Source organism: Amphiura filiformis, chromosome 14 (genome assembly GCF_039555335.1).
Source record: "Amphiura filiformis chromosome 14, Afil_fr2py, whole genome shotgun sequence".
NCBI classification, from domain to species: Eukaryota; Metazoa; Echinodermata; class Ophiuroidea; order Amphilepidida; family Amphiuridae; genus Amphiura; species Amphiura filiformis.
In genome coordinates this window covers 25,858,814-25,871,792 of record NC_092641.1, presented here as the reverse complement: position 1 = coordinate 25,871,792, position 12,979 = coordinate 25,858,814, and the positions used below count along the sequence as shown (strand labels likewise).

General features: G+C 37.0%; 1 protein-coding gene across 1 annotated transcript in view; it reads left to right on the top strand.

The window, feature by feature from the left end:
* Positions 1-3,861: 3,861 nt before the first annotated feature.
* Positions 3,862-12,979, top strand: part of LOC140169874 (ATP-binding cassette sub-family C member 5-like) — a 171,089-nt gene continuing 161,971 nt past the window's right edge. The window contains exons 1-4 of the mRNA XM_072193188.1: positions 3,862-4,089; positions 5,460-5,633; positions 10,099-10,246; positions 10,997-11,145. Coding sequence (XP_072049289.1) covers positions 3,865-4,089; positions 5,460-5,633; positions 10,099-10,246; positions 10,997-11,145 — 696 coding nt within the window. The 5' untranslated portion in view covers positions 3,862-3,864. The remainder of the gene's footprint in view (positions 4,090-5,459; positions 5,634-10,098; positions 10,247-10,996; positions 11,146-12,979) is intronic.

The window sequence follows — 12,979 nt, the reverse complement described above, 5'->3', positions numbered from 1 at the left end:
TTACGAACACATGCTCTGTCACTCGAAGACCCCTTATTTTTCCATTTAATCTGTCATCCAAAGACCCTTATTTTTCAATTTCAACAACAACTTTCATTTATCACTGATTTTGTTACTTATTTAAAAAAACAAACAAAGAAACTAGAAATTCAGTGTTCAAGGTTTCTGTGGCGCTGTTTTGGCTCTCACCCAAAGGTTCCATTTAAAAAAAAGGTCATGTTCTCACCCAATGACCCCCAGATATTTTGTATGCCAAAAATCATGCTCTCACCCGATACCCCATATTTTTTACATTTCGCCTATATCCATTTCATATTGAAGTGCCCCCAGGAAATAGAGAGATTGCAATTTCCAAACGTAGCATCGAACATACTTGGAATCTCTTCAAAATTTCCGTCACAGGAGAGTGGTTTTGAATAGATTCCACATACGTTTGATACTTATTATTCTGTCGCCCTTTTTCATCCAAGTTCCAAGTTGTAAATGCTGCACCTTATTGCTATATACCTGTATAAAGTACCAGTATTGAAATGTTTATTTCTTTTTTTACCAGTGTAAATAATGAATTCAACCAAGCCAATGCGTCTAAATGATGACACCAATCATGACAATGATAACCATGGAAACAGTAGAGATTCAAATGGATCATACCAGGAAGCTACACATGCTGTGTACAATCCAACTTATACCAAAATCAATTCACCCAAGAAAAGGAAAACGGATACAAGGTATGTTTTTATACTGCAAAAACGTCTTAGTAACATTTGCTGAAGAGGATGCCCTAATTTTTTTCTGATTTCAAAAAGTCACGGTCGATGGAGTGAAATCATGGACTAATAATATAGAGCATGTAGTGCGATGGACTGGAAATTTGACGCATCGATCTGAGGACAGATTTCAAACTTAAGTCTTGATAGTAATACACTATTTTACTTAGCCTATATCTGGTGGCAGCAGCATTTTTCTTCACTTTCACTTCACACTTTCACGACGGTGTCCACACCTTTTTGTATTGCGCTGGTATAGGAGTTGGAAGGGCCTGGTGAAATGCATTGGCAACATACATTAGGCACTGGGATTGATTAGCAATTTTCTTTGTTTTGTACTTAATTTGTTCAAAAAATAAAAGAGCAGAGAAAAGTAACATTTTATGAAAAAAAGAGAAATCTATTTTTTTAGGGAAATATCCGGGGGAAATATTGTTTTAAGGGATTGGATAGTGATGTTTGCACAGTATATTCTTGGAGACTTGAGAGCATATCAGACACACCATATTGCATTCTGAATACAAGGAATGTCTTTCTGATATCAAATAATTTTGATTTACGATATAATACCAATTTTATGGAAAATTATTAAAAATTTATATTCTCAGTCCATGAAGTAAATTTTAAGGTCTTTTGAATGGTTGCAAAGAGGCCTATATCATGTATTGATATATATAAGGACATTCCTTGTACCGTATTAAGAATCCAATTGGATGTGTCTGATGTGCTCTTGGGTCCCACAAAAAATACTGTCCAACAGAGGCTACCCGATTCTTGAATTCAGGGTCATAAACAAATGAATAGTAAGTTTCAGTTTATCAACTTTTTGACAGATAGACTTTCTCAGCAGGAATTCAAAATTTAGTATTTCTACAAATATGACATCGGTTATCACACCTGTATGATATAGGAATCTGATTATCTCCTCGCCCCCTAGAATGATTCTGCACCCAAGCGGTGAAAGTCAAAATTTTCATATTCATTTTAAGACCAAAATCAGCTTAATTATAACCAAAGTAGTGTGATTGGTGCAAATTTGTTTCAGGAATTAGGGAATTGGGGTCACCATTCAGTATTCTTGCCCCACAATTCTTAGCTAGGCCACTAGCTTATGCTACATGGGTGGCAGAACCAGGGAATTGGTGGCAGGGGGTAAAGTGATATTTGGGGCTGAAAATGTGAAACTTAATTTGCCCAAAATAGTGTGATTTTCAGTAATTTTTGGTGCACTGAGGAGGGAGCAATGGGGAGAGAGAAAGTATGCACAGTTTTGGGAAACCCTCCTTGGTGTAGCCAAGATTTTTTCATGCAAGCTTTATCTTGAGGCATGAAATTAAAATTTTAGCTTGTAAATCAAATTTGAATGTTGCAGGCCTCCAATAGACAAGGCTAGCTGGTTTTCAGTCGTCACTTTTTCATGGGTTACGCCACTGTTTATCAAGGCATGGAAAGGAACCCTGAAGACTGAGGATCTAACAGTTGCTTCGCATAAAGACTTGTCCAAGAAGAATAGTCACAGGTTTGTACAAAATAATTTATTTTCTAGGTATTAGCCTTTGTTAAACTGATGCTGGACAAAATTTTGGACACAATTATTCTAGACACACATGAGCTGTGTTCACATTGAAGTACTACGCGAGTCTACGCCAGGTGCAACTTGGTTGGTGCAAGTTGCTAGGAAGAGTGGTAGGTATTGCCAGGAGTAGTGGCAGTGTGAAAGATGGTCGGCGTAAGTGGGACTATACTCGAATTTAAAAAAAATTGTTTTGTTAAGTTATTTTTTTTTTTGGTTTTGGAGTGTCCGTGGACCTAGAGCTAAATTGCTAGGATCATTCATGGCTGACTTACCAACAAAATAAATTGTAGGCCTATGGGTTTTAATATGCAAAGTGATAATTATTTGTGTTTATGTCATACTCTATTAATGATTTCAAAATGGATACAATTTTCTTTAAAATCAACCATGAGTGATCCTAGCATTTTTTTTCTTTACAATTTCTGAAATTTTTTCGAAAAATTTGTGGGTGGGACTGTAATGGCATCAGTACGGTATATATCTTTAGATTTTGCATTTTTGGAGAGAAAACAAGTTTTCTTGCATTTTATGGAAGAATGTCATCTCCAGCGATTTAGGTGCTAGTATAAATGCAAGAGCAATGGTCGATGCATTGCAAAATCTTGCAATTGTCCATCGCTTTAAAAGGCGACATATAGCAATCGCTCAGCGATCGAGTATAAATTCAGTTTTAATATTAATATTTTTCTCCAGCCTAATCAAACACTGATTTGTGTAAAATTATTTTTGTTCATTTTATTTTAGGCTTGAGACGAGATGGGCTCATTTACTTACCAAGCATGGAAGTAAAGATGCGTCACTGCTCAGTGCGTTGTTATATATCATACGAAGCAATGTCATCTGTAATACCTTAGCATTAACCATAGGATGTAGTTCAAATTTGGTCGCCTCAGTGAGTATTAGGGACTATGAAGTGAGCGGTATGTGGGGTGTACATGTATTAGGGATGCAAAGTTTTCCGGAAATTTCCGGGTTTCCTGAAATTTGGCCATATAAAAAAGAAATCCGGAAATGTGAAAAATGTACATTTCCGGAATTGGATGATAATATTTCTGGATAAAAAACAAAACCCAAATTTAAGGGGTCCAGTGGTATTAAAAGCTAATGTGCAATCAAAATGAACTATGTACACAAAAATACCAAATAAAACTGAAATTAACAGAATTAATAAAAATGTGACACTTGTGGTACATGTATATGGATCATGCATTTACTCTTCACTTGTATATAACCCCATGCCCACGTCTACCTTTCTTACAGTACCTCTGCTTGGTTAATTACAGATATAATCATCTGAGTAACCAATTGAAATATATCTTTTAGATCTTTTAACAAGTTTAAGCTCAATACCCTTCAGTCCTACTGATCATACTTGGCATACCGCTGATTGGCTCAATACATGATATAGGCCTCTTTGCAACCAATCAAAATAATTCTTATAGGCCGATACTTCTACGGGTAGTGCGCATACCCATGAGTATAAATAACTTGTTGTCAATCCATTTATTTCAGACCGTTGTAATGCGTAGACTCGTAGCCTTTACACAATCAACTGAACCAGACTTCATTTACGGCTCTTTATTAGTTGTAGCATTCACAAGTCTCCAGTTCACAGCGGCTTCTTGTATCGGTTTATCGTTCTACTTGAGTACACGTTTGGCTGGAAGGGTTCGGGCAGCACTGTTGGCGATGGTTTATCATAAGATATTACGATTGCGCAGTTTAAAGGGGAAATCTGTCGGGGAGGTAAGCTTTTCTTTTACACACCTACCTGTACTTCAATTATGCATGCACATACTCATCCAATATCATGGCCAGGATTTTTTTTGGGGGGTGGGGCAATGCATCTTTCAAGTGTGAATTTCAAATGGGGTTACCAGATTGAATGGGCATAACTCCATTTGAAATCTACAGTCTTCTACACCCCCTGTGTGGGATATCAAGGTCATGTCTTCATCAGCCATTACTCGGTCCCGTCTGCACCAAACTGGTGTTGTTACTGCCCAATTGGGTGGATTAAATCCACTTCAAAATCTACGTTGAATTGTATCGTGTTGTATAAAACTTTCATCATTCTTTTGTCTATATGTAACACGGGTGATGAAATGCAGTGTAATATCCCCGCCAAGGCCGCATCATTTCACATTTTAGGTTGGATAGACCTAAGGGGGGACCCAGCTATGGCTGCCATTGAGCAGTGGCGTAGCCAGCACTTTTTCAGTGGGGGGCAAAGGGGGGCAAGACAAATTTTAAGGGGGGCACCTTTTGGTGATAAAATAAGTTAATGTTACAAATGCGCGCAAAGCGCGCGAAAAATTTTGGCATATTGAAGCTAAACTGGTGAAATATGTTACAAAAGGGGAATAAATTCGCGCAAAGCGCGAACAAATTGGCACTTTTTAGGTTAAAATGGCAAAATATAATTCAATTTGGTCAGAAACACAAAAAAGTCTTAAATGTCGGGGCTGCCACCATCCCACAGGGGGGGGGGCAAGATTTTTCACAGGGGGGGGGGGCAGCTGCCCCCCTTGGCTACGCCACTGCCATTGAGGTGTATGAATGCGTGGAATTGGATTCGTCTATATGGATTTCAACTGGGATGGCCCCTTACATTATCACATTTGTCATCATTAATACATAAATAAATACACTTAGAAGTCAAGAAAGATGTTTCATCTTTTTCTGTTCTATGTGTTGCTATGCGATCAGCGTCAATTATTTGATCAACATTGCCTTCATTATCCTTCGGTTTGGAGCAGGCAACCACAAGATTTCTCAATGCACAGCAAGTGTGCTTCTGTTTCTTCATAATTCTCTAGCACACATTGGATGTAGATTAAAGGCCCATTCAGTTTTGTATAAATTGCTTAAAAGTGATGGATAAGTCATTCAAATTGTCATTACAGTTTGTCCACTCTGAAGTACAAAGTGACGATGCGCACGTATACAGCGCGTTAACAGTGCGTAGTGCTGCGTCTCTGCTGCAAGCACATTGTGTGCGTCCGCGTTGGTACTTTGTACTTCAGAGTGGACAAACTGTATGTTGACAATTGTGTTGGGTCGAAATCCGTAACATTTCTAGTTTATTTTGTTTCTTCTTTTACTTCTCTTTTCAGCTTGTTAATCTGTGTACAAATGACAGCCAAAGAGTGTTTGATCTCTGCAATTACATCCCAATGGGAATTGTTGGATTTTTTCTCTGTGTGTTCAGTCTTATTGCCTCTTATGTAATGATTGGATGGACGGCGGTTCTTGGGACGTCGTCCTATATCATGTTCTATCCAATACTGGTAAGTGATCAAAAACTGGGGGGGCGTACGGTCTTACGCCCCCTCCCGTCCATAGTGGGTTCACCCATTTAGGGTGCTCCCTAATAAGGAGGAACCAAGGAATTTTGGAAGATAATGGTTTGAACGATAGAAAGGAATTTTAAATCAAATAGTCCATTGCTTGAAAAAATTAACCCGTGGTTGACAGATCATTGGAGATTAAGAGGTCTTTGGGTGACAGGGGATGGGTGTATCAGCAAAAGAATTAAGGTACCAGTTATGTTCACACCTGTATATCCTAAACAGAGACAAATATGTCGACATTGAAACAAGCAGCCACAACCTGTCCCATTGAGCTCTGATTTAAGAGCTTATTTAGAAATTGTTTGAGAATTATAGAATTAAAGAAATTGTGATCTAAACCCCAAGGAAGTAACAAAATCAAAATGTTACACTTTTATTTTCTAATCAATGGAAAGCATGGTGGTAGTTCTTTTGTTCAACAACGCTTTGTGTACAGATCAATAGGACATGCAATGGAGCAAACTGCAACTTTTGAATTTGCATCTTCCTTGGGTTTTGGATCATCATATCTTTATTTCTTGAATGATTTTAACCAATGAGGTCTATTCAACCAATTTGTCAACATTAGCATGTATTCAGTGTTCAAAGGATGACTGTCCTTTATGGAGAACCTATTGTCAACAGTTGAGTGTTTGATGCTTTTGTGTTGAAGGATCATTTGAAAGAATGTCCAATTTGACAATTTTGAAGTCTCAAAAATCAACCAAATTGATCAGGGTTGCCAAACCCATGATTTGGTAACCCAGTTGAGTGACTTTTGAAGATTTTCCCCACAAATGTCGACAATTTCCTGTCCCATGGAAACAGATGGTTAAAACAAATTGGGTGACTTTTTAAGGGAGGTGTAATGAGCGAACCGTGGTTTGGATTCCAGAGGGAGGGTGTCTGTAAGAGGCACAGCCATCAGAAAATGAATAACTGAGATCGCGCACCAAATAAACTTACTGCAGTAATTTTCCAAGTCTTTAAAAAAAATAGACATAGGTGGGAATCGAACCCAGCAACTTCCGTTTCTGAATCAACAGATAGTATCACTAAGCCAACTTCCTATCTGCACTAAAACCTGTGATATTAGTTCTTGATAATGTTTAACGGAAAAAATAAATACTAATGTACGATGTCATTCAAAATCAAATAGAAGTCCCACAACTAAAGTAGCAATCGATAAATCTGCTCAGTCAATCGTCAAATAATCAATCGAAAAATAAATAAATAAATAAATAAATAAATAAATAAATAAATAAATAAATAAATAAATAAATGAATAAATGAATAAGTGAATAAATGAATAAAGAAATAAAGAAATAAAGAAATAAAGAAATACAAAAAGAAATTATAAATTAGTTTTTCTAGGCCCTACGCTGGAAAAATAAAGCAGCATAAGAAAACTAACAGACGCACGGTTTCGAACAAGCGACGATCAGAACAGCAATGAAGAAACGGGCCACAACGCCTTAGACCGCTTGGCCATAGAAGCACACAGTCCTCTCAATGTCAAAAAAATATATTTACCTTTAACATTACGCAATATTGGCACATGACACGGGCACATGTCTGCGGGTAAAGATACTGCATGATAGAAAGGCGTGCAAAGGGTCTATCCCTGAAGTTAATGGTCATTGACATGTAACCAATTCTTTGTATACCAGCTGTATACCAGCTACAGTCAACCTATACAAAGAAGTATATTATTAGGCGTTGACGCAATCATGAATGCGGAAGTATAAAACCATAGTCGCCACTCATGCACTTGTTTGATTCCACAGGAATTCCGAAAACAGTCTTCAACCCCGAATTCAGAGGTCGAGTTTGGGTTGTTACATGCAAATTCAAACTAATTATATCATGAAAAAACCCACCAAGAGGACTACGATACTTATTCAGAGCCAATCTACATTCTGTTATTTACAAAAGCCGATGATCAAAGTAAAATTATAAAAGGAGCAAGACCAGATATCAACGTTAAATCACGGTAAGCCTAAAATCGCATCGAAAACGCCAAAATGCAGTCACAAAATTTATAATAATCTATAATAAATTACTGAGTTTGGCGACATGGTAAGGCTAAAACTTCTACGTTTTACATTATTTCGAAAACGGATTTTTTGCGCTGCCTAGAGTAAAGTTGTCCGCACCCCAATAAAACGCCCAATTTTGTTTTTGTTTACGTTAAGGGCTGGGGTATGAACGTTTGGACAGTATTTATTGTGGGACATTAGAGCACATCAGACATATCGAATTGCATTCTGAATACGAAGAATGTCATTCTGATATCAAATAATTTTGATTTTTTGAAATTCGCAATTTAATACACATTTTATGGCAAATCATTAAAATTGATATTTTGATATTTCACAGTACTTGAAGTAAACTTTATAAATCTGATGATTTATACTTAAAGTGTATGTAGGTGGGATGAAAAGCCGACGATCAATGGAAAATTTTGACCTTTCGTATTGAAGATATGGATTTTTTTCCCAAAACACCAAAAAAAAATTAGGTCTTTTTGGGAAAAAAATCCAAATCTTCAATATGAAAGGTCAAAATTTTCAATTGACCGTCGGCTTTTCCTCCCTGCTACATACACTTTAAGAATCTGTCATTAGATTTATATAATTTACTTTAGTACTGTTATATATCAAAATTTGAAAAATATCAAATTTTTATAATTTGTCATAAAATTTGTATTATATTGTGATTTTCAAAAATGAAAATTATTTGATATCAGAAAGACATGCTTCAGATTCAGAATGCAATTCGATAGGTCTGGGGTGCTCTCATGTCCCACAAAAAATACTGTCGAAACGCAATAAACGATCATTTTAGATCCCTTAAGGGTGTCAAATTATGTTAATTAGTTTCAAAGCCACTACCAGAGCACCTCCATGCTAAAACTTTTCAGGCCAACACAATACACTAATGTTGACCAGAGAAGATCCTGTCATCGGTGTGAGGATATTATGCCTGTAGTCTCAACTATTACATGACACAGTAGAAGTATGCCTGTAGTCTCAAACACAGTAGAAACTCAATTAACATCTATTGTTTATTCAACTAATTTATCAACATTAGCATGTATTCTGTGTTTTTATGGAGAACCTATAGTCAACAGTAGAGTGTTTGTTTATTCAATTAGTTTGTAAGTGAAACTTTTGAAGGACAAATTAATCAGGGTTGCCAAAAAAATCATAACTTTATATGAAATAGAGTGTAAGGAAATGTGAATAAAATTGTTTCAGCTGCACAGTGGTGTAGCCAGGACTTTTTCAGAGAGAGAGAGGGGGGGGGCGGGGGCAAGGCAAATTTCATGGGGGGGGATTGTCACAAATGGTTTAAAGAGTACGACAAATTTATCCAAAATGGGCTAACAAATAAAAAGTACAACAAATGCATAGAAATATAAAATATCAGGTCAGCCAGCAGGCCACAGGGGCCAAGAGGGATGTGAATAAAATTGTGTTCATCTGCTCAGTGATGTAGCCAGGACTTTTGCAGGAGGCGGGGGCAGCAAGGTACATTTCAAGGTGGGGGACAAACTTGGATGAAAATGATAAAAAATGAGCTAAAAGGTACAACAAATTTGTCCAAAATGGGCTAAAAAAAAGTACTGTAGAAACAAATGCATAAAAATCTTAAATAGCAGAGCGGCCAGCATCCCACAGGGGCAAGACTTCTCACGGTGGATATGATATGGTGGCAAGAAGACTTGCTTCGATCATGATCTAATTGCAATTTCAAGCCATTGATTTATTTGCGGGTTTATTTGGAAAAGATACTAAATATTATACTTCTAAGTTCTAAATGATAATCTCCTCTCATACCATTAATCACATTAAATAAAACATTTACATGTACACAAAATATAACAAAATTTACCAATCGCGAAAGACGGGTAACCGCTAGTATTACTAAATCACCAAAACGAATTGTAACGTAGGTATGCAGAAAAGAGTTGTATTAGCAATAACAAAGTATGTGCAAAAAGATTTGTCTTTGGCATGTTGTTTTTTTTTGAAATATCGCTAAAAATATGAAATTTTGGAAAAACGCCCAAAATTTAAAACAAACACGAACCTTCCAAAATAAATATATATTAGCACTCGGCGTGCCCAGTCACTACCTGTCGCTGTGATTTGGGGTAACTTGTTGCTTCCCTTCTCCAGATACCTGTACTTCAAGGTCGCTCATACCCCATGCCTTAACAAATCAGTTGCAAAAAGTAAGGCTATAAAAATTTGATGTCTTGAAAGCCTGCATTTATTCTACGAAGGGGTCGGCTGTGCAATAATTAGTTGTGAACCCGGCTCATACCAGGGAAGAGGGTTTATCTGATATTTGGTCACTCATACAGTTTATCTTGACTGCACTTTAACTTGGTTTGTTTGTGTTTATTTAAATACAGGTGCTCTTTTCCAAACTGATAGCTCACTTCCGTCATCGCAGCATTAAAATCACAGATAAACGTGTACGTCTTATGAGTGAAGTTATCACTTGCATTAAGCTTATCAAGATGTACGCTTGGGAGATTCCATTCTCAAAGCAAATAGGAGGTAAGATCACAACCCCATAATTATGATCATGACCTTTGGCATAGTATATTAGAGGGGAGTAATTGGCAATTCCATCTGAAATACACATTCCCGCTGTGGAAGATTTAGCAGAGGGCGTATAGGTTTCAGATAGAATAGACAATTGGGTAACTTCCATTTGAAATACTCACTCCAGGTGTGGAAAATATAGGTAACATTATAATTCAAGAAGAGCATGGCTTTCAAAATAATTAACCCTAGCCAATTCCAATTGAAAGACATACTCCCTCTATGGCATTTATCTTAAATCTGCCATAGCGGTATGGCGGATTTCAAATGAACGGTGCAATGATAATCCAACCTTTTGTATGATTTCCTTAACCCCATGAGAACTACCTGCCGATTGGCCAAAATGAATATTGTGTCCAATTTTGAACCAATCAAGGAGGGATCATCTGCAAATGCAAGTTTAAATATATAGTTTAAAGCCTAGTCATGATTGGTATTTGAAATGAGCATTTCAAGTTATCAACCAATCAGAAATGCTGTTAGATGACCAGTAAGTGTCCAGGGGGTTTTAAAATTATGTAAATGACCTTGGTTTTAAAACACCTCTATATATTTCATACACGATCATGTCGCAAACACATTACATGCATATAAGACATGAGCAACACTGAGCCTCTTTCGTACATATGTTTGTGGTTTGATTTGTATAGTAACTTGATGCAAATGAATGTAATACAAAAGTACTGTTCCTTCAATTTTCAGCTATACGTAATCAAGAACGTAGTGCTCTAGAGAAGCCAGCTTATATACAAAGTCTCAGTACTGGTATGCCGCCTGTAGTGACTATCTTGAGTACAACATTTACCATCATCCTTCATACATCATTGGGCTATGACATAGATGTAACACAGGTTTGTTTGCTTATATGTGACACGATCAAGGGAGATGAGTCGGATGTCGCTAATATTGATTTTGAGATATAGGTAGAGAAAATGATAAATTTCTTTTGTTTTATATTGTTTTTAGCGATTGATAAATTGATGTAACTTCGCAACGAAAAGTCGTATCATCATGGGGTTTCCAGTTTCTGAAAGCTCTAAATGTCCTCTTTAGAAACATATGTGACACGATCTGGTCCATGGGGGGCCAAAAGCGGCAAATTTGAAACTGAGATAAAGGTAAAAATATGGAGATAAAAAACAATAAAATACATAAGAAAATAGACATCAAAAAACTTCATAACTTTTGAGCCAAGTATGCTAGACCGTTGGGGTTTTCAGTAAATGATGGCCTATTGTATGTATTATGTAATAATTACAGTAACTCAATTTTCAAAAATGCCTCCTTTGGCCCCCATGGACCAGATCGTGTCACATATGTAAAACTCATTTTCGAGCCTTGATCATGTCACATTATGTGTGTTTATTTGTTTGCTATATACAAAGTATAATCACTGGTACACTAACTGTTGCAGGGCTGTTAACCTGTTAGAATTACATGGCGTGAGATATTGTTGATGAGGGGCGTACTGGAACGGAAATATTGTTTGCTGACTAAAATTGTAATCATTTTTCCCCATAGCGCTCGCAAATCTAAATGGGGGGGAGGGGGAGTAGGTACAAAATTTTAATGGACGTGTGAGATTTTACTACCTTGGCATGCGAATGTATGATAGTTGGCAGCTCTATGTGACATTTTACTACCATGGCATGTGAATGCATGATAGTTGGTAGCTCTGTGTGAGATATTCATGAATATGAATTAAATTCTCACACAGAGTTGGCAGCTCTGTGTGAGAATTTAATACTACCTTGACATGAGAAAGTGCCCCAAATAAGCGTGAGTCTCACACTGAATGGGTGAAAGTTGACAGCCCTGGTGTTGTGCCTATCATGAGTGCATCATTTACCATCATCCTTCATACATCACTGGGCTATGACATACATGTGCCACAGGTTGGTTTGTTTGCTTAAAAAGCTACATTGTAGCGTAGTGTTCTAGATAAGACTGGCTATATACAAAGTCTCAGTACTGGTATGCCACCTGTAGTTACTATCCTGAGTGCATCATTTACCATCATCCTTCATACATCATTGGGCTATGATATAGATGTACCACAGGTTTGTTTGTTTGTTTCTCATTTGTTTATTTGCTCATTTTTATGTTTGTTTGTTAGCTTCAATTAACAAGACCTCATCATGCTTCATGCCATTAGAGTGAGCCAATGCGGATGGTATTGAGGATGGTAAATTATAGATACAGGCCCAAACAGAATAAGAAACACAATGAAGATCAAACAATGAAATGTATAAGTTTATAATAATGGTCAGAATTAAAAAATAGCTTGCATTTGATGATTTTGTCAATCAAACTCCCCACAGCCTGTGATTGTTAAGCAATGGGCTGTGCTGGAGTTTCATTAACAGAACGGTCAAATGCGGACTAGTTTCTATTTTGGGATTTTGTTATTGCCAAATCCGTAAGGCAATAGACTCTTGTGCCTGTTGTGTTGTTAGATTGCTTTTGAGGGGGAAAATGAGCTACAATCCTGGCAAAATGCTTGCCATACCAAAGCATTAATTGGCCAACATCCTTCCCTGCTCCCCTATTGCAATATTGATTTAGACAAGACCGTTATCATTTCTACATTATAGCATTGAAAGTTGGGGTGCAGGGTGGGGGTGGAGAGTGTAAGCTGAATGTGAACTTTAAACTAGTATACAAATATAATGGGGAACTATAACA